The sequence below is a fragment of the Ammodytes marinus genome (genome assembly GCF_949987685.1).
Source record: "Ammodytes marinus genome assembly, chromosome: 21".
Classification (NCBI taxonomy): Eukaryota; Metazoa; Chordata; class Actinopteri; order Uranoscopiformes; family Ammodytidae; genus Ammodytes; species Ammodytes marinus.
In genome coordinates, this window is record NC_137225.1 from 7,214,360 (window position 1) to 7,240,380 (window position 26,021).

The window sequence follows — 26,021 nt, forward strand, 5'->3', positions numbered from 1 at the left end:
CCGAAACCTAAGGTTTTCTCTGGTCCCGATCGGTTGGTGACGCGATCCAAAATGCAGAGGTATAAGACACGTCAGAACGTTCTAGTAACTCATTTGTCAGATGTGTTTGGGGCGGGAGCAATAGCCTTTGTTCCTACGATCATATACTCACCACAAAGCGAAGCAAGACACCTAACTAACTCTACCTAAACATACGTATGTTTATATCTGGACATTGAGCTGCACCGCTTGAGATGTAGAGTTAGTTGTCTTGCCTAAGGACACCACAATTTCCTTGTCGATTTGCACACAAACACGTTTATATTCAGTAGATAAGTGCTGATGCATGTCTGATCCCAAGCCTTCTTGGAAAGCTTCAAAGCACGGCTGCAATTCTCTGATTGGTCGGATCGTACTGTACACGCACAACTATCGCCATGGCAGCCAATTACACATGAACAATACTGGCAGTGAGTGAGAGCAATCAACCCCCAGAAAACTACTGCAAGACCTCTTTAAATAGACTCACATCAATACACACACACATACACACACACGGCCAGATGGATAGCAGCCAGGTGTGTGCCCTTCACAGCTGCTTGGATAAAGAGTGAAGTAGAGGAGTGAAGAGAAAGACAGAGCATGAGGTGTTTTTCCTTTTTTCTTTGGAAAAGGCTGAGCAGTTATTAGGATGCAGCGGTGCGTTCAGGTGCATGGCTCTTTTCAACACTCTCTGACTGAGCCCCTATTCTCCAGACGGCCAGTCCTTGCCGGCCCCCTTTTCTCTCTCTCTCCGCTTTTCTTCTCCCTGCTTTTTTTTCAAAATGGTAGTACACCTGTCTGTCTGTACAACTCGCCAACTGGGCTTTGTCCGTGACTGAACCTCTTTTAGTAAATTCCAGCCCTCTGGAATCCATTTAATCACACACTGTATTTCAACACCTTCTGTTTCTATCCCAGAAATCACCGGCTCTTGTCAGGAAATGACCCTTTGCTTTCCCCCTCTGACGGCTGAGTGAAGCGGATAGAAGACAGAAAAGAAAGAGGACTTGTTATCCACTGCAGAGGTAAATACAAGTGCATCTACAGTGTTAACAGCTTGTAAAGCCATCACAGGCAGATATTTCCAAAAACTTTGGTGGCTGTTGTACTGAAGAAAAATAACTTAGCTCAGCTTGTGGGTTGTGATCCGTTGGTTTCCAATGCAGGGCCCCATAGCAACGCACCGCAAACAAAGAATTTAGACTCAAAAGAACACTTGGCCTTGTGCGTCATCGGCAGGATCAGTCAATGACGCTGATGCTCAATGAACATGCTTTATCAAAATGAAATTTAAAAAAAAAATGTCTGTGAGTGATTACCCTGGAGAAGCTTTTAGGTCTAGCAGTTCAAGATGGTAATACATTGGATGATAAAAATTACTTTGGATGGACTTTGTTTGAGCATGTATATGTGTGTGTGTGTGTGTGTGTGTGTGTGTGTGTGTGTGTGTGTGTGTGTGTGTGTATGTGCCAAGATGATGACAGAATAACCATCCACTCAGAGCTGTGTTTTCTGGTACAGCGCGGCCGAGGCAGAGAATGAGAGAGCGCTGTAACATTTTCATCAGACAGGAACAAGCGCCCGCTAGCCAAGAATGAGTTTGTCAGGCTGCTTGACAGGCCACCTTGCACCGCTCCAGCACAGGCTGGATTTAACTACGTCTGAACCGGAGAAAAAAGAAAGTCAGCCCCATTGTTCTGAGCTAAGCCCTGTGTATGCACCTGGGACAGATGGCACAAAACGTACCAACAATAGACAAACTACTGTGAAAACACTGAATAGATGTCTTGCCTAGACTTCAAAAAAGCACCAGGACAAAAAGCAAAACAAGACAACGTTTTGTGCTAAACATGTCTGCTAGCAGCCAAGAATCTGTAATAGTGGATTCAACATGTTTTCCTTAATCAAATGATGTTCTCCGGTGCCGTCACTGACAGGATACAGTCGGCTAGCATGGAATGACAAATCCCCCCCCCAAAAAGTGAGGAGAACATTCTCTACAGAGGAAGCTCCATTCACTAATGATGAAGAATCACATTCACATTTGCCCATTCTGACAGTGAAACCCAAACAAATATAATGAATGTTAATAATAATGGATTGGATTTATATATCGCTTTTCAAGGCACTCAAAGACGCTTTACAGGGTTCCAGGTTCCATTCATTCAAACACAGTCATACTGGTGGTGTTAGACTACGATAGTAGCCACAGCTGCCCTGGGGCAGACTGACGGAAGCGTGGCTGCCATTCAGTGACTACGGCTCCTCCGACCACCACCTCAAACATACAGCATTCATACACATTCACACCAGGCAAGGTGGGTGAAGTGTTTTGCCCAAGGAAACAACAACCATGACACAGGTGGCAGAGCGGGGATCGAACCGCCAACCCTTGGGTCATTGGCCAACCCGCTCTACCACCTGTGCTTTGGCCCAAATAATATAAAAAAAATATATATAGCCTATATATATGATGTAATGTAGTCTGCAGTTCGGAAAGAAAGCATGGGATTTGACTTCCTAAGAGTTCTGATACATCTACTTTTTATGTGCATGTTAGCATGATAGATATGCCACCCGGGCCATTGATGCTGAGAATGGTGCATTGTTGATGTTGCATTACAGTACGTTTGCTTCAGTCACACCAAAATCCAGAAAATACCACAGCTGGCTGAAAGTATGCACTGTTAGGGTGGTGCTGTGCTGTCTTCAGGTACCATTAAGGTCAACTACTTGGTGGATACTCAAGCAATTGTATGTGTGAGTGGTTGTAATATCATAATTATTATTATCCCAATAACTCAAGTGCTAGCCACTTATTGGCTAGCACATCACAAAAGCCCAAGTCGTTTTCTTTTTTTGCTCTTGCTCCTACACAGGCATGCAGTCACAGTCCATTATACGATTAAGTCCTTTATTAATTAACAATGTGATGGGGTAGCACCCATTCATTGATGTATAGGGGGGCAGGCAGGGGAGGGCCATAGAGCAGACCCAAGCAGCTGAACAGGGGAAAGCAATGCTTATCAGTCTAGCAAAAGAGCCATGTCTGCTTAATGTGCCATTAATGTTTTGTTTCTACCTGGCTTAACTCTGGAAATGCTAATAAGAAAGGTGTGCTGGATGTGTGCAAGTGTGTGTGTGTGTGTGTGTGTGTGTGTGTCAGAGGAGCAACAGAAAAAGCAAAAGTGAGATGCAACAGAGAGAGAGAAGAGTGCAAATGAATCACAATTAACTTTGTATTCACACATAACGTGGAGTTCTCCGCACATCACTGCCTAAAACAATTAACACCCCTGGAAACTTCTTTCCACACTTGGCCCAATTTGGCGACATAAAGGTCATTGGAAAATGAATTTGAAAAAGGGCTAAAAGAAAATCAGCCATGGGTGTAATTGCAAAGGCGGCGCACGCATGATAAGTATTGTAACACAAATTTCCTTTGGCGGTGGTTCTCTGCGCAACATTTTCCTGACAAAGGGGGACGAATATTAAATACCTCTAAGCCTTCGAACAAATCCAGCCTCTCTCGCTCTCAGGTTTGACGAAGGTTTTGAGAGGAAAAGCCGATGCACATCAGTAAAGGGCATGGAGAGCACAGCTGGGACTGGCACACGTCAAGTGTTTGTGGAACTAACTTTACATGTTTTACACTGGGAAGCTCAGTAGCTTTTGACACAGCACTGACACATGGACTGCTGTGTTTTTCTCATTTGGCTCATTAGCAGAACAACGTCTGTTACTATGAAGGCATCTCAGGCTTAGGATGGCTATCAATGAAGAGTGGATCCTAATGTCCTAACTCACATCCAGGGTTTTCTTGACAGTGTATGTGTCCGTGATTAGCGTGTGATAAGAAATCAAATAGAGTAGAACAAATAAAAGTTGACCTAAGTGTACTTAGCCAACTGAACATTTTTGCAAAGCGACTTCAAGCGAAACCAAAGTATTGTCGCACATCATGAAAAAGATGCCTCTCATTTCAAGCTCAATTGTGGATACAAAGCTCTTTGCTCATGTCCAACTGCACACTTCAAACCACTTTTTATTTTCTGAAAACAGACGCCAAAATCCCTCCTCCGGGAGAGTGACTATGCCACCATAAGTGGCCTTTAACTACCTTGTTTATGGGCATAGCACAATGCTGCGGTGCACCCTTCCGTTTCTCTACACTGACAGTAAGCATAATTATGGGAACAGCTGCTGAAAAGTGCTAAACGAAAGCAGGTGGCGTTTGACGAGACACGCTCGGAAATCGTTAACCAGCCTGGCATTGTCTTCGACCACGCTTGGCAGCATTAGGTTTAATTATGGCGGAGCATGTTTCTGAACTCTGCACTTAATCTGAAAACCTTTCTGCGGAAGCCAAATGTATAACGTAGGAAGAACTCTTCAGCGTTCGTTTAAAATGGAAGGTCTAAGTGATACACTGAAGAAGAGCAAGGAGAGAACTGGGATGGGAAAAAAATGGAAGATAAAAGTGCAAGAGTGGTTTTTTTCTGCTAAACGTCAGAGAGAGCAAGAGCAAAGTAGCAATTTGATGGAGCTTTCAGTGGACAATTTGGAATAAAGTGTACCAACAAGGATGCTTTTTGGGAGATGGGGGGGAAGACATTTTGTTGGTGCCATGGTAACACATTGGTACCATTAGCTCCCAGATCACCGTGCCCCTGTCATTTCAGAGCCATTTGTAGGCACACAGTGGAAGAGAGAGTGACCTCCGAGATGCATTTGTCGCTGCCAAATTGTTTTGAACTTTTCTGTAAAGTCAAAGAAGCTACCACTGATTGCAGGTTGCCAACCATAGCCCTTATCTCGTCTTTCCAAAGGCCTCATAGAACAATTCCTGTAATTTGACTTCACCTGAGTTCAAACTTCTTCTTTTTTTTAGGAATACGTTTACGGACTATCGGTCAGCTATTGTGTGATTTGCGTAATAAATGTGCAGATTATACTTAATTGTACTCTGGCAGCAGGTCTGATTTGAAGTTATTTTGTAGAGTGCGGCTGGGAATTCATTATTGAAGAAGTGTGTATATATCAGCAAAAAGGTTCCAGAAGCATAAATTATCAGCCGTACCGGTAAGAAATGACTCATCACCTCCAATCGTCTGCCAGGTTTTACTGAGGTAAAATATCTGCAGTTATATAAAATACACTCCTTAAAAAGACAGGCTAAAAAAAGATTTCATATTTAGCACTTTATTAGCAAAAAGTTGCAACACATGACATCATCCCCCAAAAGCATTACTCTAACAGACATCTAATTATATTAACACCAAGAGATGTCATCTATTGGCATGGCTGTACTGTAGATATTACATAGCCTCAGATAGCACTGTTTATCACCACTTCAATAGAGTAACCCAAACGGTTTATCATCATATGTATGCTGAGCTTTGAAACAAGTTCCAAGGTTTATGATTTAGATTTTCTCTTTGTATAAGGGGAAGGAGATGGAAGGCTCATGTCTCTTTTCTATTGGTTCAAAATGTGAACCAACCTGCACTAGACCGTAGCAATAACACAGTTAATTCATGTGTTAAGGAGTGAAGGACAGAATGAGTAGGAGTGAACGTGGTTCTAAGTCAACAGATCTTTGTCATCATTCGGTTTTATTTGCCTTGTAACAATTCATTTATCCCTCTACCGACTCGGTAAATGGATCTCTGCTGCAAAGAAAAATCAATAAAACAACGTCATAAGTAAATGTTCTTGTCTTTCAACTTTTGAGACTGGCGTGAATGGTGAATGCATGGAGTTGACTCACTGTTGGAGGAATGATTAATAAAATAAAATAAAAAGTTACAGCGATATCATATGCTGCCAATAATTGTGTAAAGCAATGCAATGCTGAGACCCATTAGCCTTGACTCGGAAGAGATAAACAATAGTGGGGCTTGTTTGGAGCACTGTTTCATGTCGGGGAGAATCACTTATTATTTTATGTTTACTGTATAGCACAGTATAATAATTTCAGACACGTTAATACATTTGATTATTCCAGCTAAAACAATCTAGGAGTGGTAAAACAGTGGTAAAAAAAAAAAAAAAAAAAAAAAAAAACATGGCAGTGAGGATTTGAAACCAGGCCACTGAAGGTTGGCACTTAGGAATGGGTCCATTAGTCTAGCTATAATTGTCAGCAATACTGTCACGCATTTGTCTGCTGCTGTAGTCCGCGTCCCCCACCCTGCATTTGCACCAGCCATAAACTCGGCGGGCACACATCAATCAGGGGCCATAATTAATTGCGCAATTAAGATGCTCATTGCTTGGCAGATATGGATACTAATGGATCAGTGACAAGTGTGATATGATCATAAAGAGAGGATTTTAATGTAGTGTTTAATTGCTCTTATGTGGTCCACACAGTGTTACAACAGAGGCTAACGGAGACCATTTATCCTCCGCTGGCTCGTAGTAGAAATGATTGTTCATCTAGGGTCAGGGAATGATGTAAGGGCAATAATGGACAATGTTTTTTTATAGCACTGGACCATATGTTACTAACCAAGTCCATATTGTATGTCAGCTTTACATGGAGTGGATTAGTATCGGTGCTGTTTAAAATATGTTTAGGGCATGACTGAGTGTATGCATATGTATGTATGTGTGTGTGTGTGTGTGTGTGTGTGTGTGTGTGTGTGTGTGTGTGTGTGTGTGTGTGTGGGTGGTGTTTGTGTGTATGTGCGTGTGTGGTGTTTGTGTGTGATCACAGCAGTAATGCTGACACAGCAGCGATAACAACAGGCTAATTCACTTACACTTGTACCAATGGCTTTAGAATGAATTAAAATGATTTGTCATTGGCATGCCTGCACCATATGTCCTACAACTCATTGTTTGTGTCATAAACTGGTTGTTACATGTCATATGTATCTGCCTTTTTTGAACGATGCGTCTGCTTTTAGATACATACATGAGAATGCATGAGGGTTCAATCATAGGTAGGATGGTGTGGGTCGTTAAGAGGATGGAATAGTTGCTTGTTGCCCAGTGAAACAAGGCATTTGACTTGGTTATAAACGGACAAAAAAACAAGCTCAAAACACAATCTTGCGTCGCCCATAGGCTGTAAGCACAAACAGTTCTGAACGCTGGGAGATAAATGCCAACAATAAGTAACATCCAGCGGCTATGTGTAGGCAGTGTGTAGTGGCTCTCTGTGTGCTCATTTTCCTTGGTGACTCTGAGGGTGTTTTGTAATAAAAGCATAGTGTCAATACATGCTGTGGTCAGTGCTACCGGGCAGGTGATTGCATGTGAGGTTGTGAATAGTGGGAAGGGGAGAGGTTGGTGTCAGATTAGGACACAGGGAGGAAAGCAGAGGCAGAATCAAACACCTCACACACTTTTCAAGCCACGCTCACCAACTCCAATCCATTGATGCATATTTACATTATGATGACATGTTGAACATGTTTCAATGAAGTTTAAATTGTCTTTCCTTCCTTAATCATTGCGAATGTTTGAACACAATCACTCAGAGATAACTATTAATGCCATACAGCTGTTGTCACTATTCATACTGTATGTACATGCATACATATTCAGCAAGGTTTGTCTACCTCAAGTAAGTCTCCCTCCTCATAACAGCCCCCCTCTGATGGTCCAAGTCATTACTTAACCTCTGCATCCACAGAAATCAGCTATGCTTATGACTTTTGGTCTGCTCAAATCATGCCTTAAAATCACTGATTTAATCTCCCCCGACCTTCAAATAAATAATGTTTTATAATGGGAGGGTCACATTATATCATTAAGAACCAAGCATGTGCAACAAAGCAGTCCACAAATAATATGATAAAACAATAGCTGTATGAATGGCTAGAGCAAAGGGGGGACCAAGTATGAAAGGGCATGCTTATTAGTGATGAGTTAAGTGTTTAGTTAAAAGGTTAAAGCTGCTCTACTTCTCTGACACAACATAATGTATCCGTCTGAAAATGAAGATAGGGAGAGAGACAGCCATACAGTACAAAAGGCACTGAGAGAGGCAACGCCCCAACTATGCACTATTGCCATATAACCTTTTCCTCTTCCCAGCAAGTACACAAACACATCGAAAGCTATCAATAGTGTCAAAATAAACCCCGACCATGGTAATTAAAAACGCAACGCAAACATGCTGGGCGGGGAAATTAATTCCTCTGGGGGAGCGTGCCCTACGCCGCTGTGGCATACAATAAAACATCTAAACAAAGGGAGCCGTGGAAGGGTTTTCAGCGCTGACATTAACATCAGCAGGCAAATGTCACCCAGACAAAAATTAAAAAGACTCCTTTCTTTTTCCATCTATAGCTAGATCTCCTGCCACTGTGAGTGTGTGCGTGTGCAAGGCCATACTTCTTTGACAGATGCCTGCGGTTCTCTGGCTTGTCGCTCACGCTACACTTTAAAACATCATTGCATTGTCATTGAGGGAGTTACATAAATGACAGCACGTTAACGCTTGTCCATACATGTGCGTGTGTCGTGGCAATAGAGTATGTATAGCAGTATATGTGCACACACGCACACAAATACACACACACACACACACACACACACACACACACACACACACACACACACACACACACACACTCAGTCAACCATCCAGAGCGTGTGACAGAGGAGGCAATTACCCACCATGCTTTATTTGCAATAACTGTCATCGACAGAGGCTCGGCCGCCTTATCTGATTTTTATGAACATACTTGTGAGGATTATTGAGATTTGTGAAAGCACTTCTGGGAAATGATGTGAAAGTATGTGAGAGGCTAAGCCAAAGAAATCAGCATGTGAGAAATGTTAATCTGCTATGAAGAGTGGTGATGTATCAACTGGCAGTCTCTCGCAGAATGAGGAACCTGGTCAAAGGAGTCAACAACAAAAAAACTGAGAGAGATGATTAGACAATGTTTCCATGATGGGCATATTCTAATGGTGTGGTGCCTGAGGAGCTAGAGTGCAGTCACCACATTCTTACACCACTCATGAGTCCACAGCCCAGGGGCAACCGTGTATTTGTGTTCATTTAACTGTCGTCATGAGCTGCTGTGAAGAGGTAGCTAGCAGTTTGGTAGCGAGGTAGCGAGCAGTTTGGTGTATTTCTCCAGTTACAATTCAAATTGTGTCAGTATTGGTTAAAGAGCAGTTGACTAACTAACCCATGTGACCATGTATTGACACAATATATTGACTACATCCATTACATTATTTTAACACTGTGCAACTTTCCTAAATCTAAAATTGTGTAACTCCTGCAATACAAAATATGTCAAATATATGCCCAATTAAAAGTAAAGCTATGTAGAGTGATTAAAGTGGAACTATCCGGAGAACCAGCACATTAGCGTATAGTAAAATGTGTGTCAGAGGGCCATTCCTCTCCTACGGCGGGGTTAACAGCCCAGGCCAGGCTGAGTATTAAGGGTAGGAGCGTTTGGCACCAGGGGCCCCTGCACTGCCAAGGTGCTGTGACACCAGAGCCTGCTGTCAGGGGGACTGAGCACAGATTGGACGAGGGCAGTAGCCTCACCATCTGTTGCACGACAGCCAAAGTCACCCTGTATGTAGGCTGTGTGTCTGAGTGGGACACTGTGCATGCTGCTGTCCCTGTTCATGTGTGATTGTGTGTTTGTGTCCAAGTGTCTTCGTGTACGTGTGTCTGTGTATGAACATGTCCAAAGTTGTACAGTATGCACATTCTCATCACTTAATATGCTTGATGTATGCATGTAATACTAGCCAGTGTGTGTGTGTGGGGGGGAGAGAGAGAGAGAGAGAGAGAGAGAGCACATGCATGCATGTGCATGTGCATGTGCATGTGCAAGTAAGTCATGCCTACATATTCTAGTAGCTGTGCTTTTTCCTGCTCGTGCTCTGGGCTTCTGTATGATTGTGTTAGTGTGTGAGGTGTGAGGTGCACATATAGCCATACATCTGTCAGAGGCCACCAACCCCTTTGAAAATAATACAATGATACAATTAAACAATAGTGTGCAAGTACTGAAAAGAGAAGAAACAAAAAGAAGTCAAAGGCACGTCAATGCAGTAACCTTGACACATCCATATTCTATGGCTTATTGATTATCCCTTGAGCGAGGACATTGAATCAGCTGCCTGAGGCAAAATGTGCCAATTTGATCCAACTCATCCAGCATACAGTATCAGCCTGGAGCTTGGTGAATTCCCAATAAACAGTAATTAATGTAAACTGAAACCACTACCAATCCAAGTTTTACATTTTAAAAAGAGCATAATAAAGTTTAACACTGATCCAGGGTCAGGTTCAACACTAGGATGTATGGCATTTTAAAGTCAAATGCATACTTCTCTTAGTAGGAAAGTAGTGGTAAAAATAGCCTATAAAGGTGCAGAGCTGGCTTGAGTACTGACCACTTCTCGGGGCAGATTGGAATCCTCTTGGCGAATCACCAACAGGTGAACAGTCCCACCCATGGGCGTGGCTCGCAGCAGGGCAACCACTTCCTCCTGGCTCTTACCATTGAGGTCCACTCCATTCACCTGCACACACACACACACACACACACACACACACACACACACACACACACACACAATCATCAATACCTAGATATTCACATAAATAATACAGAATAGAGTACAGATAGGTGAAAGTCAATAAGAACAAACACACACACACACACACACACACACACACACACACACACACACACACACACACACACACACACACACACACACACACAACTAAAATCAAAGAGGTTTTCGACAACAATGAGGAATCCATGGCCTCTACATAACCTTTCTGCAGATTACCCTCTGAGCCAGTTGGAGTGCTGGAAATTAAACATGGGTTATTTCCCCCTGAAATGAGCACTAGCTGATTTTCTTGTCAGTCTGATTGAAGTACAATCTAAATATTGTTCCATCTAACCACTTTTTCCTCTGCAATTCAAGCTGGAGCTGAATTGTTATATAGCCATAGGGGGCACAGCATGTTTCAATCATTTCAAACAAATGCTCTTTAAGATTGAAATTCTGGAACAAAACCAAGTTAGATAAAGAGTAATTAGTGTCTGGAATATAACACACTCAAGGAATACGTATTATATAATGGTTAGAGGTTGTTAGAAAGTGTGGCTCCACCTCCATTAGCCGGTCTCCAGCTTTCAATCGGCCATCTTGGATAGCAGCTCCTCGAGGAAGGATGTTCTTCACATAGATGGGAGCGCTGCCACCAATGGGGACGTCCCTGGATGTGATGCTGAACCCAAGGCCCTCTGGACCTATGGAAAAAAAGGAAAGGCAAGAATATAGTTATTTAAAGTTATATAGAATGTGGTAGTCATAGTATACCTCTTGAACAATATTGACATGGAGTGACTACTTCAAAATCAACATTATTATTATTTTTTTTAAGATATTTTTTGGGCATTTTTATGCTTTTATTGATAGTGCAGAGAGACAGGGGTGAAATGGGGCAGAGAGGGGAGTGACATGCAGAGAACGACCGCGGGCGGGAATCGAACCCGGGTCTGCTGCTGGGCCCGGCCCGGGGGGTGGGGGTGGGGGGGGGGGGTGGGCAACGCCCTACCAACTGAGCTAAGGGTGCCCCAAATGGAGTCAACGATTCTGAAGAATTCTCCAGGTGTCTCTCGAATTATTCTTGTCAAAATCTGTGAATATCTCATCACGATCCGTTAGCTGCACATACTGTGTGTGTGCTGAAAAATCGGTTGTTAATACACAGAAGAGGCTCAGTAAACGGGTACATAAACAAAGGGGGGCCCACCATAGCTAGCAATATGCCAGTTTAGAGAGCCGTGGCTGTGAATTGACACTGTATTTGTTTTACAGTGCACACACAGTATGGACAGGTAGCAGATTGTGAGGAGATATTCACAGATTTTGACCACAACTATTCTCCAGAATTGCTGACTATACCTTTAACTGACAGCTGTTAAGATTGTAAAGGGTCAGAAGTTTTCTACACACCATTGGTCGCTCAAGGACCTTTTCATTAGGCTAGGTTTGCCACCAAGGGTCCATGAACCTTTCGAGCATGTCTGTTTTTCTTTTGCTTTTTTTTAATTCTATTTCTTTGTTTTGCTTTTGTTTGTTTGTTATTTATTCATCTATTTTTTTTATTGCATGTTCGAAATAAAGACAATCAATCAAAAACCTGGTCAGTAAAACATGGTCTCACACTGTGCTACTACCACAGTCATAATACAATATGTTTACTGATGTACAGCCTTGTGTAAGCTGTATCGTTTTGAGGAGGCAGGAGTAAATAATGTTCAATGTGTTTATGTTTGGTAAAGTGTTCCAGCACCTCTGTGTGAGTTAATAAATGTCAAAAACAAACAATTGGTCTCCCCCAGATAAACATGGTGACATTCATTTTCTGTATTTTGTTACAACACAATACTGTGGCAATGTTAATGATTAAATATAACACATGTGTCCCTATATAGGCTTTTTAGAAGACATAATATGTTGTATCTGCGTATAAGTAATATATAATAAAAGTCAGAGTGGAATCTAAAAGTATTTTTCCAACGTATCATATTGCTTTTAATGTGACTCTTAGAAACAGGCCATGCATCCATTACTTTTCATTAAAGCCTGCTGTTATATGGGTAGCCACTATGCAGGGATCAAATTATAGTGTTCCACCATGTTCTGAGCCTCCTATAGTTTATACAAACATTATCCCATCCTGTGATTTTCATTGGTTTGCCATCAGGGTGTGTCTCACTTGCGTGTGCTAGGAAGTAAAAATGAAAATATGTCCCTAACTCTAAATATAGTGCCAATGCTATGAACCAAAATTGAGTGTTTATGGGGTGGACTGTAAAGCCACTATTGGAATTAAAGACCGGTTATGGACCAGAATGAGCAAAGAGAAGTGAATGATCATGGATTGCAGAATGCACCAAATGCCATTTAAATAGCCTCTTAGAATGGAGTAGTACTTCAATTTAATAGCTAAGGATGCTGTTTTCTTAATCATCCATGTACCATGTGCCAGATGTCTTAACCATACAAACCCTTCATAAGGTTTGGTACAACGACAGGCCAGGAGGCTGTTAAAAGCATGTCTGGGTCAAGTCAACCCTCTACTATATATAGACAGTTTACAGTTGGTATGATGTTTAAAGCAGTGATCAGTATGTGTTCTTTAAATGTTGCTTCCTACCCATGTACAGTATAATTGAGAAAGAGCAACAGGTCTTTTTGAAGAGCAGTGAGTTGTAAGGCTAAAAATTCAACAACTGAATCTGAGACACTTCAAGCTACCAGCTTTGCAATGCCATTTGCTTTAGGCTTTTAAGACTGACCTTTAAGGTTCATCAAATAAATATGAATTGCCGGTCTGGAATACAAATTGGCAAATACAATTATGGATCAATAAAGAGGATCTCAGCCCCCGACCTTTTTCTGCTGACCGGAAGTGAATTTGTCAAACAAAAGCAAGAAAACGGTTTCAAATGTCAGCTGAATGGGAATCAGGTAAACCACATCGATTTGCATTTGTCTGGTTTTATTCTTTGACAAAATATTTCAAAACGCAATATCGCCCTGCTACATAATGAGTCATTTAGAGCAGTGTTTTAACAATAACATAGATTCCACTGTGCATAACCTAGCTGTCGGCATTCCAAGCAGTCGAGAGGGGAACGTGGCTGGGTTCTGGGAGTTTTCGGCGGAGGCCTTTTTTCAGATGGTAACAACAGTGATTAGTATTCATGTCAAAGTAGATGCTCATTTTCACAGAGCTGTCAGCACCTCTGATGGTTCACCATGACCTAGTTTTTAGCGTTACTCTCTCTGTCTCTCTCTCTCTCTGTCTCTCTCTCTCTCTCTCTCAGCAGTCTGTCGAACTGTCGTCAGGCGCTGACAGTGATGGCGTTGATGAACAAGAAAAAACACAAAAGAGGGAGAAGAAGCGCCGATGGCAACTTTCTCTGGCGGCTTATATACGCACACAAACAAACTTTGCAGAAAGGTGATCAAGAGGTTTGCTTATCACGTCAAAAAGTTTGAGCTGTGGATTGGGGATAACAACGCACGCCGATTCCTACGTCAATGCAGTACCATGGCTGATAGCTTTAAGCAGACAGAAATAGAAGCTTTGGAGGCTAGTTTAGTTTTTGTCTTCCTGAATGCCAAACTTTTTAACAGAAGGTAACACTCATTCGCTGCCATGGCAATCAGCTCCCTATTCAGTACAGTTATGTAAAATGAAAATATAAGATGTAGAATAATAAAAGGAGGCAGATTGTATTTTGAACCAAAAAGGGTGATGATGTGATTTCACAGAGTTCTAAAGAAAGTTGTTCTTCATCATCACTCCATGACCAGTGATAGTTAAAGGAATAGTTCAAAAAAAATATACGTTTTAGCTTTTTTGACTCACTCTCCAGCTCAAGAAAAGGTGACAGAAACAGTTTCCGGGTCTCGTCCCCCAATAACTCTAACTCCTAACCCTAAATGTGACGGTAAAGTGTTAAGGCCCGTCTACACCAAAGATTCACGACGAGACGAAACGGTTTTAGAACGTCGCAGGGGAAAGTTGCAGCAGTGTAGACCGACAGTTGCGCCGTGGCTGATGCCGTTGCAAGGAGTCCCCAAAGACTGAACATGTCATGTCTCCCGGTCAAGTTTTAGAACGCAGAGTGCAATGAATGGGTTGTTTGCCCCTTCCAACCTCCCTCCCCAGAGGCTCTTCCCCCTTTCCCCGGTCTTGGTCGGGCTCAGCTGCCGAATAGCGCCTTAATTGTCTCCAGAAATAATACCTGTCCCGCCAGGTTATTCTGAATATTTCTATTATTCTGATTGTGTTTTTATTTTCACTAACATTGAACTGAAAGTCACAAATATTAGGAAATATAGCCCTGCAAAGAATGCTTGTTATGAGAATAGTGTGTGTGTGTGTGTGTGTGTGTGTGTGTGTGTGTGTGTGTGTGTGTGTGTGTGTGTGTGTGTGTGTGTGTGTGTGTGTGTGTGTGTGTGGTCGAGCGAAAAGAGCGAGCGCTAGCGGATTGACAGAGAGAGTATCCTGTCGTATGAATGCTGCTGTGAGGAAAGGTGTAACATTATGCTTTTTTAATTCATGTTGTGAGTAGGCTATGAAAGACACAGGCTACTTTAAAACATGTATTTCACGTAGGCCTATCAGTCTGGCGGCAGGTAGTAGACAGCGCCTGGTTCTGAAATAGCCAGCATGTGGGCTGTAAAAATAAATAGGCTAAATAAATAAAAATGTCGCAAGTCTCAAGCCGTCTCGTCGTGAATCTTTGGTGTAGACGGGCCTTTAAGGTTGCGCGGTTGCCAGCCTGGTTCTCCAGCCGAGGCTGATAGGTAAAAGTGTCAGAAAAAAGTGCATCAAAGGCAGACACAGGTCGCGACTAATGCCGCTCCTCCTGCTTCGTCTTTGGTGCGGGAGAGAGTGTGACAGTGTTCACATCATTTTGCTTGAGCCAACCCCTTAAGACTAACGATGATATCAAACCTGTTTTATAATGTCGGAACGTCAAGACGGGAAGAAGACTGACTGAAATCAGGTCAAAGGACCACCTCACACCAAACGACTGAAATTACGGGCGCGCGCCACAACTCCAGCAAGACTCCTGTGATTTCAGTCCGACAGTGGAAAATTGTCTGCGACTGTCAAATCGCGTGAAAAGTCGTGTAGTGTAAGTCCAGCATAACTTCTAAAAATCTAAAATGCAAGATAGCGTGATTTAAAAAAAAACAAGCCAAAAGGAGCGTTTAGTGATGCGTTTATCTTTTGACCTGCTCCCCTTGACTGCCAGTGTTTGAGCTAAGCTAACCTGGATGAGAGACATTTGCCCATAAAAATGTTGAACTATTCCTGAATTACATTTGGTTTATTCTTCTTCCAATTTATAGACACAACAGTTAGTCAAGGTTGAGATTAACAATACATACACATTACATTAAGGATTCTAGCATTGATAACAAACGATAAACAAGGAACAAAATAGGGCCAAAAAGGTGTAGATTTACACCTCCGATTTTAACATTCATTATTTTGTCAGCTCCCTTTCAATACAACAGAGCAATGAAAACAATGAATAACATACTTTGCTTTTGTCCTGCTGTCTCAGATCCTGCTGCGTTTACCCTTTGAAACCCTGAACATCACTGTATTTGTCCCCCGTTTCCACTGTGACACATCCTTCCCTTGGCACTCATATGTCCTCTGCCCTGGCCTGCACACATCCTAATGAAGGGAATCAAACTACTGGCCATTGTAAGATCCCGTCGTTAAGGGCCTCCCAATCAGGCAATTAGAAGGAAGCATCTCTAATAGGCCTACAGTAATTAACCACTGATGTCTTTATTTTTGGTGGTAATTGGAGAGAGCTGGATACAAAGTAATCGTATCCCATTCTGGATTAGTTGGATTCCTGGCTCCAAATAAGCCAATTAAATAGCCAACATGAAGAGAGGCTGAGGCCCATTAAGATGACATAATGGGGGGAATGCGTGTGTCTCTTTTTGACTGCAGTATTTGATTAAGGCACTCTTGTTAATTTGCCATGCAAGATCTGCTCCCGCCACTCCCTAAACTCAAGAGCCACTTAGGAGTGGAATCACAACAATTACAAAAAGAGTCAACAACAGAAACATGCCGAAGCCTTTCGAAAAAAAAAAAAAAGTCCATTAGCGGTGATAAAGTCCGGCGGTAATCAAATGGAACTGTCCAAATGGATTTTCAGAGGCATATTTTTCTCCACTCTTTTGGATTTGTATCGCTCAAGTTAAATTTACAATCCGACGACATTTGGAACAATAATTCATCTCCATTTAGACTTCATAAATGGCTTGAAGTTTACACAAGTGAGGCCAATCCATTTCGCTAAGGGCCATGCAAATCATGAGCAACAATCGCATAAAGCATTGCTGTCACTTGGTACGAGAGCACACACTTTTTGAGAGGTATGGATGGTGTGAAAATAGACCATGAAAGCAATTTGGCTAGTAAAATAAACTTAACACTACTGGCATCCGTCTTCTGCTGGAGTCCCACCAATATCACCCCGGCTTGGTTTCCCAGAAATGTGAAAGCTTGTGAGCAGAATATTCTGAAGTATATTTGCATAACTGAACTGAATGAACAAACTTTACTCACAGGACACTACCTGGAACATTGTTAGAAGTCAGAAAGCTTCCTTAGAAGTTACTGTTTCACTGTTGTTGTTTATAATCAGCAGGTCCCACACATTTGTTACTTAGAGATACATCTAGAGAAAATATCCCTGCGTTCCGAATCGCATACTTTCTACTATTTAGTATGGTAGAAAAAAGATTTAGGATGTCCCGATTATTGTGGCCAGATTTAGGATGGTTAGAGGTACCCGGATGTCTACTACATCCGGCCAAGATTTTTAGTGTTGAAAACAGCATCCTATTTGGGCGATTCTGACCCACAATGCAGTGCGCACGTGAAGTGACGTCACATCGACAGAGCCTCCATATGTAAACAACCGGGGATGCAACGTATATAAAAGCAAGAGGCAAGATCAAGGCACGATGTTATGATGAAATAAATAAGTAAAAGTATGTCCCAATTGTAGCATACTGCATCCCAACTAGTTTATGTTTATGGTCAGATGTAGTATGTAGAATAGAAAAAAGAAAGAGTATGCGATTTTGAACGCAGCGTATGTTTTGTAAACTAACTGCATATAGAGCAGCCTGTGACTACATTTCCCCCGAGCTAGTAGCATTTAGTCTGAGCGGCTGCCTTCAATAGCTGCACTATTCCCTCAAGATCACTGGTACGGCCGCGGTGCCAGCTTTTCAACATAACATATGCTCCCTCCAACAGGAAAAAGGGTGCAAAGAGAGAGAGAGAGAGAGAGAGAGAGAGGACAGAAAAAAGTGCACAAGTCATCCTAGCATGGGTTCAGTTCACATCCAACTGCTCGTCAGTTCACATAAAGATATTGAAGTGCTGAAAATAATTATACAGGAGTGCGGCAGACTTACTACTGCTCCCCTATCAAAAGCCTGCCCAAGTCCATAAACAAAGCAACCTCAGCTGGAAGCAGACTGATTGCTGAAACTTAATATTTCAACCACAAGGTCGGGGGCGACTGTGGCTCAGGTGGTAGAGCGGGTCGGCCAATGATCGAAGGGTTGGCGGTTCGATTCCCGCCCTGTCACTTGTGTCATGGTTGTTGTGTCCTTGGGCAAGACAATTCACCCACCTTGCCTTGTGTGAATGTCGATAGTTAGCCTGCTATCGGTGTATTAATGTGTGTGTGTGTGTGTGTGTGTGTGTGTGTGTGTGTGTGTGTGTGTGTGTGTGTGTGTGTGTGTGTGTGTGTGTGTGTGTGTGTGTGTGTGTGTGTGTGAATGGTAACGTGTAAATGGGAACAGGTCTCCCTTCAAAAAGAGTTTCCAGTCTCAATGGGATAGACCTGTATAAATAAAGGTTGAAAAAAAAAAAAAAAAAAAAAAAAAAACAAGGCCATGGTGATGTAGCCTGTGAGTGCAACAAAACAACACACTCTGGTTTCAAGAAGCACTTCATATGTGTGTTTGTTTTTGGCCCTGCTCAGTTAAACAAAGCCCAAGGGCAAGTTAGAGGTTGTTGGACATTTCCTGTAAGCTTTAAGGTCGTATCCCTTGGACCTATTGTTGGAGAAAATAAATGAATACAGATGATGAGACGGCTCTTTGTCCTCTTTGTCTCAATGAGAAGTTAAGATGGGTGACGGACCGGAACATTGGTGATGGAGGCGGGATTAGACAGAAGTGCCATTAGCTCACTACTGTGATGGACTACATTATGGTTGTCACATTGTCTGCTTGATTATCTGAATAGTTAAAATGTGTAGAGGTGTTTTTTCAATGCAAAATTATGCTGGGTCTCGATATCAAAGAATATGCCAGCCTGAAAAATAGATCCTGATGCTGTAATATAAGTTACACAGAGCACTTGTTCAATTGATTAGAGTACATTTAATTTGTCAATGAAAGGGATAGACAGAAATATTGGCAGAAGTGGTTCTAAACTGTCTAAAGATTTTATTTTTATTTTCTCATAACGGAAAGCAAAGTCAAACCACTGTCAGTCCACCTGGGGCCTATTTTGAAATGTGCAACAGCAAGAGCAAAGCAGAATTTAGGTTTAGGGTGCAGGGACTGAATGTGCTTCTGCAAGCACAGCTGCTATCATGGTTAATGTAGGTGCAGCAGCGCAGTGTGCCAGCTAGTCCAATAAGTCCAATATAGAATAGAAGGTGTGAGGATCAATAAATATGCTCGCAAACAATCGTATCAGTGATGTTAAACAGTCATGATAGTTAAATAGATGAAAAAAAGAATGGTCAGTGAAACAGTTTAAGTGGTCAACAATTGACTCCAAGTTATAATTCTAATGTATTTGTGTTACGATTGGTGACATCATATCTTAAAGAGGGACACAGGAGTTACCTTATCTATGCATTTCATAAATAAAACATGAAGTTCTGATTTTGAAAAGTGAAAGGAGGCTGTTGCGCCCGGGATTATTCAGCTCCAGTAATCCCATGTCTTTCACAGAAATGCGCAGAATACAGAATCACAACGGACCAGTCTGATGTGTGAAGGGAGGTGTGTGGGTTTATTCTATAGCAGCCTGGTTTTGTTTATTTTAATGTGATTTAATGAATGTTTTAAATATAGTGGACCGTCATGGTTGATGGCACTGCGAAACGGCATACCTTCAATGGGATGGGCAGGATTAATCAACATATCGGAGTTTGAATACACTGAGGAAGAAACTTTTCAAAAAAGTACAAAGCATTTGTAGCCAACATATACTGTAAGAATCATCTATATTAATTCATATGTTACACAATCATTTATAGATATTTTCATGTCAATTCAAATGTAACTACTTAGCAGTGTTCAATTCAAATAGATAATCCCCACCTCAAAAAGAGGGTCATTGGTGTGACATTGTCCCTGCGTTCCAAAACCCATACTTTGTTACTATTTAGTATGCCAGAAAAATATTTAGGATGTCCCAATACATGCACGTTAATTGTAGTATGCTGAAAATACATAAATGCCCCACTAACTCCAATAGCATTTTGGAGTATTTGTCTTTATTCTTGGCATTTCTCGACATAATGAAAAAAAAAAAACTTCCTTATCTGATTTTTTTCTCTCTCCTGTGGCTCTAAAACTCTTCTGTACTTTGTATGTAGTGTAGTAAAAAAGAAAGAGTGTGTGATTTGGAATGCAGGGTGTGTTTTTTCGACTTGTTACAACCATCCATTGTATGTGTTGGTTCTCACCTTTCTTGAGCTGGAGGTTGAATTTGCGACCTTGTTTCTTGAGGTAGGCGCTGCTGGTCGGGTTGGAGCTGATGCGGCGCTGCAGGCTCGGGGGGGATACTGAGGAGGTCCTGGAGACGGTGTGGGGTAACGTGGCATAGCGCCGGCTGGGCTCGGGGGTGCTTCCTGTCAACGGTCCCTGGTGGTTACTAGTAACAAACAAAAGATACCAAGGTTAGAGTTTTGAATGGACATTAAAAGACAGTTTATAACATGATGTGGTGGAGAGGGAAGCATAGGTTTAAAGGAATACTTCACTCATATGGAACAGGCGCTCTATTATCAATATAAATTTGCTATTATAATATAATTAATGAGGTTTTTCTTCCCTCAGTCTTTCCTCAGTCTTCCCTTGGCCCAGCTGTGCTTTTAATCTTATCCCTACATTTTCCCATCTGTGATGTCACAACAGGGAAAATGTAGGGTTAGTCAGTGAGACCATAACACACTCTTTCTGCCTTTTCTCAGGCTAGGATGAACCGATTTCTAAGATGTTTGCACATTTATACTACATAGGATCTCAGAGTTCAATACACCTTCATATTTCCACCGGTGAAGTAGGGTCTTTAATGCCTTCCACATTTCCATCATGCTGTGTTGGTACTTTCTTTATTTGTTTAGTTAACTGAAGGTAGTTTCATAGGTAACAGTAGCCTGATGCTGCCATCTACATCGATTAATCAGTTGGTCGATAATGCACATGTCTGGCCAAAAATGTATTGGTTGACAAATTGCTTGAAGGGTTGGGTTTGTTATTTTTTACAGTGTATTGTGTTCTGCTGATGGAAGTCTCCCATTTATTCTGTCTTTTTCATTTTTACTTTGACCTAACAATGTGTTTTTTTTATTTTTTTTTATTGAGCATCAATGTACGTATAAAGCTAATATTTTTCAGGGTGCTTTAATGTACAGTTTGATTTTAAAATACAAGGGTGTCACAAAACATGTACATTATGTATCTGTGAAATAGGGAATAGTCACATATTGACTAAATGTAACATACACAGAAAAGACAGGGGGTACATCTAAAGAGTTGACATTAACACTATGAACCTATAGACAAGCCGCTATTTGATGAAGACCAACATGTTCAGTTGTCTGGGATTAGGCCGAAGAAGGCATATTATATGAATTAATATCAACTACAGGCATATAATGTTTGGATCATCCAGTTAACTTGGAGGTCTCAAGAAGAAAATAATATTAACCCATTGATGACGGCTGCTGCGCGATGCCACATTGGCTCTCCTGCCTGATGCTGCGTCGCGCAGCATTATTACTTTATCTAATTTTCATGGCATTCCCAGCATAGAATGCACTGTCATTGGTTCAAATACACATGAGGTGGGTTTTGTTGATTTTTTTAAGACCACGTGACCACCCAAAAGTTGTGTGGTTTGCCGAAAATCACGTCAATCAAAAAAATTTAAAATTTAAAAATTAAACAAAATAATAAAAAAAATACGCCGGCTATGTCAGCGACAGAACAGTTGGTGGCGTTTGGTGCGCAGAATCAAGGTCTACTATAGACTACTGACGAAAATCACACGACACATTGCATCTATTTATTAACAATATTTAATAATTTTCTAATTCATCTAATTTTGACGATTTTTAGAAATATTTGTTGGTTTGTAAGCGCTAAGGGAGCATGTTGAAATAAAACCTGTGAACCTTAACTTTTAAATGTATTTTTTTTCATGTTTATATGTGCTACACAGGCTTAGATATTAAGGTTTTGGTAGACTTGACAATTCGTACAATTTTTTCAGAAAACCCTCAGGCATTAAGGACATGCATCCTAGATTGCCATAGTCATCAATGGGTTAAACTGTTGACTTTTGCCTTTTGTTGTGTAGCTTTTAAACCTTGATGGAGTTGTTGTCAACATACTAAGGACAAGTCATTGACTGGTGTGATTAAAACAGAATGGCATTCACTAGAAACTGTGGCAGCCTGAGGCTACTTACTCTAATTATAAACACAAACATGGGCTTGTGTTGCTTTACTAATCAGGTGGTTGGACAGAAGGGCAGCTTTCAATTAATGCTACTGTTTGTCTCTTTTTAATGTGGCTTTCAAACATCCTCTCAATGACAACATGTTTACTGGATAGGGACACACAAACAAAACGTTGCTGTCTGGCGGAAACCTCGTATGTCCAAAGCAGTAATTTTGAATACTTGTGATACTCGTCAAAGGTTAACACGTTATTAAAACCCACACAGAGACATGTAGAGTGACCAACAGCACTGATTCATGGAGAAAAAATGTCAACAAAAAAATGGAGATATGAGGTTTCCACATGAATATGAGCTCTCTACCACAGATAACTCTCCTACAAAAAAAAGACACAATTATGGTCAGACTTTACTTGTTTTTGTGGATGAGGCCGGGCAGTGGTCCAGATCTGGAGAGCAGCTCCCCCACCAGACTGCTCCGGTCCCGGGGGTTGAGCTGGGAGTCTTGGCTGAAGCGGACCCTGGTTGAACCCTGGGGCGGACTGAGCTGGTTCTGGGCCGTGAGTCTCTCATACTGCCTCCTCATGGCCGCGGGCACCGTGTGGAAGAGGATGAGCGGGGAACGCATCGCCTGCATGAAAATATTCTGGGCTCTGGAGGGTCATGGCAAGGTCATGCAGACAAGAAAATGAATTAGCTTTTAACATGATAAGAGATGCCAGTACATGAATGTGCTATCATAATCATACTGTACATTTCAAAGATATAGAAGGATAAGGGAACGGGAGTGCTACTACTATATGTTGAGAGGTGATATGGAAGAGAGTTGAGGCTAGCATTGGCTAATCGCTGGGTTACCACCACATAACAGCAGAGAGGGCAGGAATTACATTATCTATAATTACCAGCATCAAGGCAGGGTTGAGATAAGCATGGCGAGTCAGTGATGAAACAGTATTGTGTAGTCTATGGTTTGCCTGTGAAACATACTGTATGAGGAATATATTAGTCTATTTACAGAATAGTCAGTCAGTTTGTGTGTGTGTGTGTGTGTGTGTGTGTGTGTGTGTGTGTGTGTGTGTGTGTGTGTGTGTGTGTGTGTGTGTGTGTGTGTGTGTGCGCGTCTGTGTGGTTACAGATGACATTGGCATGAGTTGACCGGACAAACAGAACGGAGATGATGAATCATGCATCAAGGAAGCTTTCCAGACAATGAGGTTCCATAGTAAGCAGACACACTCCTTTTTCCTTACTCACAAAAAAAAAAAAAAAAAAAAAAAAACATACAAAAAGAGGCCAAAACACACACTCTCATGCGTGTTTCGGGGCCAAACAAGCCAAGACAAGCTCAGCCTCATTTCCCAGACACATGAATTGTTTAGTCTGGTTGGCTGGTGGCACTTAGCATATAGATTGACTGTCCAGGAGCACGCCACACGTGCTGCGGCATAAAGGGGGCCAGAGGCGCGGGCTGGGTGGACGTCTGGGATTCAACAACAATCCCCACCTCCTGTTCCCAGACCCCCCCCCCCTCACCGTGCCAGTATAATACCATGCTGATTATATCCACATGACAACCCGCTAAGCAGCTTCCACTGCAACACACAGCACTTCATTTGAGCGCTGCCGTACCAACGCCACTAGTGCAGGATTTGGTCTCTCCCATCTTCATTCTTATGGTAATTTGAAAAGACATCGCACTTGTAGGGGTGATGACTGTGAGTGTGTGTGTGTGTGTGTGTGTGTGTGTGTGTGTGTGTGTGTGTGTGTGTGTGTGTGTGTGTATACTCGCACACACTCACACCTGAATATATACAGTGCCATCACTCCAGTAATCAGGCTCTGCGCGGGCCTGATTGAATAATAAATCACCCCATCAATGCATCATTACATTCGGTTAGATTAAGCGCCTCAAAATATTTACCCATGCAAAACAATCCAAGGAGATTAGACTATCGCTTTAAATTGTCACTCTGTGTGGTGCACAATCAAGCAGGTGGGAATGAAAGTGATGAGAGTGAGTGTGTGTGTGTGTGTGTAGGTGTGTTTGTGGGGGTGGGGACGGGGTGGAAAGTTTAGCTCCTCCACCTCATTCTCATGCAGAATAACAGACATCATATGCATTTTGATGCCGCTGGGGAGTGTGTGTGTGTGTGTTTGGCAGGGGAGGGTAGGTGCGGAACGCTACAAAACATCACTCCCTTGTGGATTTGGTTTTTAAGCCTCTTTCACAGTAGGAAGGGCTTGAAAGAAAAGTGGGATGTTTACTAATGACAATAGCGTCGTTGTGAAAAGAAAGGGGGAACAACAAAGACAACTTCAGTGGCTTTGTGTACGCCGTCTGGTGAACACATTACCATATGTGATCATATGTCTGGAGTTTTGACACGCCGATGGGCAGCTTTTCGTATCTTTGCCAAAGTTGGGTGACACAGTTTTAAGGCATGCCATCTCGACAGTGATAGAGTTGTCCAAGTTAAAGTGGGTATAGTCTCTATAACTCTTCTATGCTGAATGCAAAGGGGATTCAACACTTGGTGGCCTGTCAATCATCCAGCCACCAGGCTCTAAAGCCAGTGGTCTGACTGTAGGCTGGGCCCTTAGTTAAGAGGGAATGTGGGATTTCTCTTCCTGTGGAGGTGGAGATGATAAGGGAGAGACCTCCGTACACTGCCTCTAGAATCCAGCCCGGAGGAGAAGCAATCTATTTCTCATCCTGACACACACACAACTGCACACACACACACACACACACACACACACACACACACACACACACACACACACACACACACACACAAACACACACACACACACACACACACACAATTGCAGATAATATTTTATAGCTTGGTGTGACTGTGTGTGTGTGTGTATGTGTGTGTGTGTGTGTGTGTGTGTGTGTGTGTGTGTGTGTGTGTGCGTGTGCGTGTGTGTGTGTGTGTGTATGTGTGTGTGTCTCTGTGTGTGTGTGTGTGTGTGTGTGTGTGTGTGTGTGTGTGTGTGTGTGTGTGTGTGTGTGTGTGTGTGTGTGTGTGTGTGTGTGTGTGTGTGTGTGAGGGAGAATGGTAGCTTTGGATAGATGGTGGGGGGGGGAAAGTCCCAGGTTTATATCTTCATTCCACTTTAGGAAATGAAGGGGAGAGCAATGAATCGACATAAATGAATGGAGACAGGAGTGTAGGTGGTTTTGGATCAGAGGGCTCTGCTGCTGTGCTGAAGGACTGCAGGTCACTGAGACCTATTAGAGGACGGCCAACAAAAGACAGCAATATTTCTGCTTTATTGTGCAGCTGTGTGGGCGTCACGTCTCCCTGAAGCTCGGGCTACACTTATCAACAGCCACAACCCTGCTGCCACTGCTATCCATAGCAAATGTATCACATGAGAGGACACTGCTTTAGGATAATACAGTCCCTGCGTTCCAAATCACATACTTTTTTTCTTTTTACTATACACTACATATTAAAGTGCAGAAGAGTTTAAGGGCCACAGGAGAGAAAAACAAATCAGATAAGGAAGATTTTTTTTTTTCATTTTGACAAATAATCCAACATGCTATTGGAGTTAGTGGGGCATTTTTTTATGTGCATGTATTGGGACATCCTAAATATTTTTATTCCATACTAAATAGTAGGGAAGTATGGGGATTGGAACACAGGGAGTGTGTGTACTGGCTTTGGAACAATAGTGAAATAAA

The 26,021-nt window shown here is 42.2% G+C and overlaps 1 protein-coding gene across 2 annotated transcripts in view; it reads right to left on the reverse strand.

Moving 5' to 3' along the window:
- The window catches only part of LOC307267538 (partitioning defective 3 homolog), a 381,172-nt gene that overhangs the window by 174,772 nt on the left and 180,379 nt on the right, over positions 1-26,021 (reverse strand). For both annotated transcript variants that reach the window (XM_080049880.1, XM_080049879.1), the window contains exons 9-12: positions 22,735-22,974; positions 20,322-20,509; positions 11,143-11,282; positions 10,408-10,536 (exon numbers count right to left, since the gene is read on the reverse strand). In XM_080049880.1, the coding sequence (XP_079906006.1) occupies positions 10,408-10,536; positions 11,143-11,282; positions 20,322-20,509; positions 22,735-22,974 (697 nt within the window). The remainder of the gene's footprint in view (positions 1-10,407; positions 10,537-11,142; positions 11,283-20,321; positions 20,510-22,734; positions 22,975-26,021) is intronic.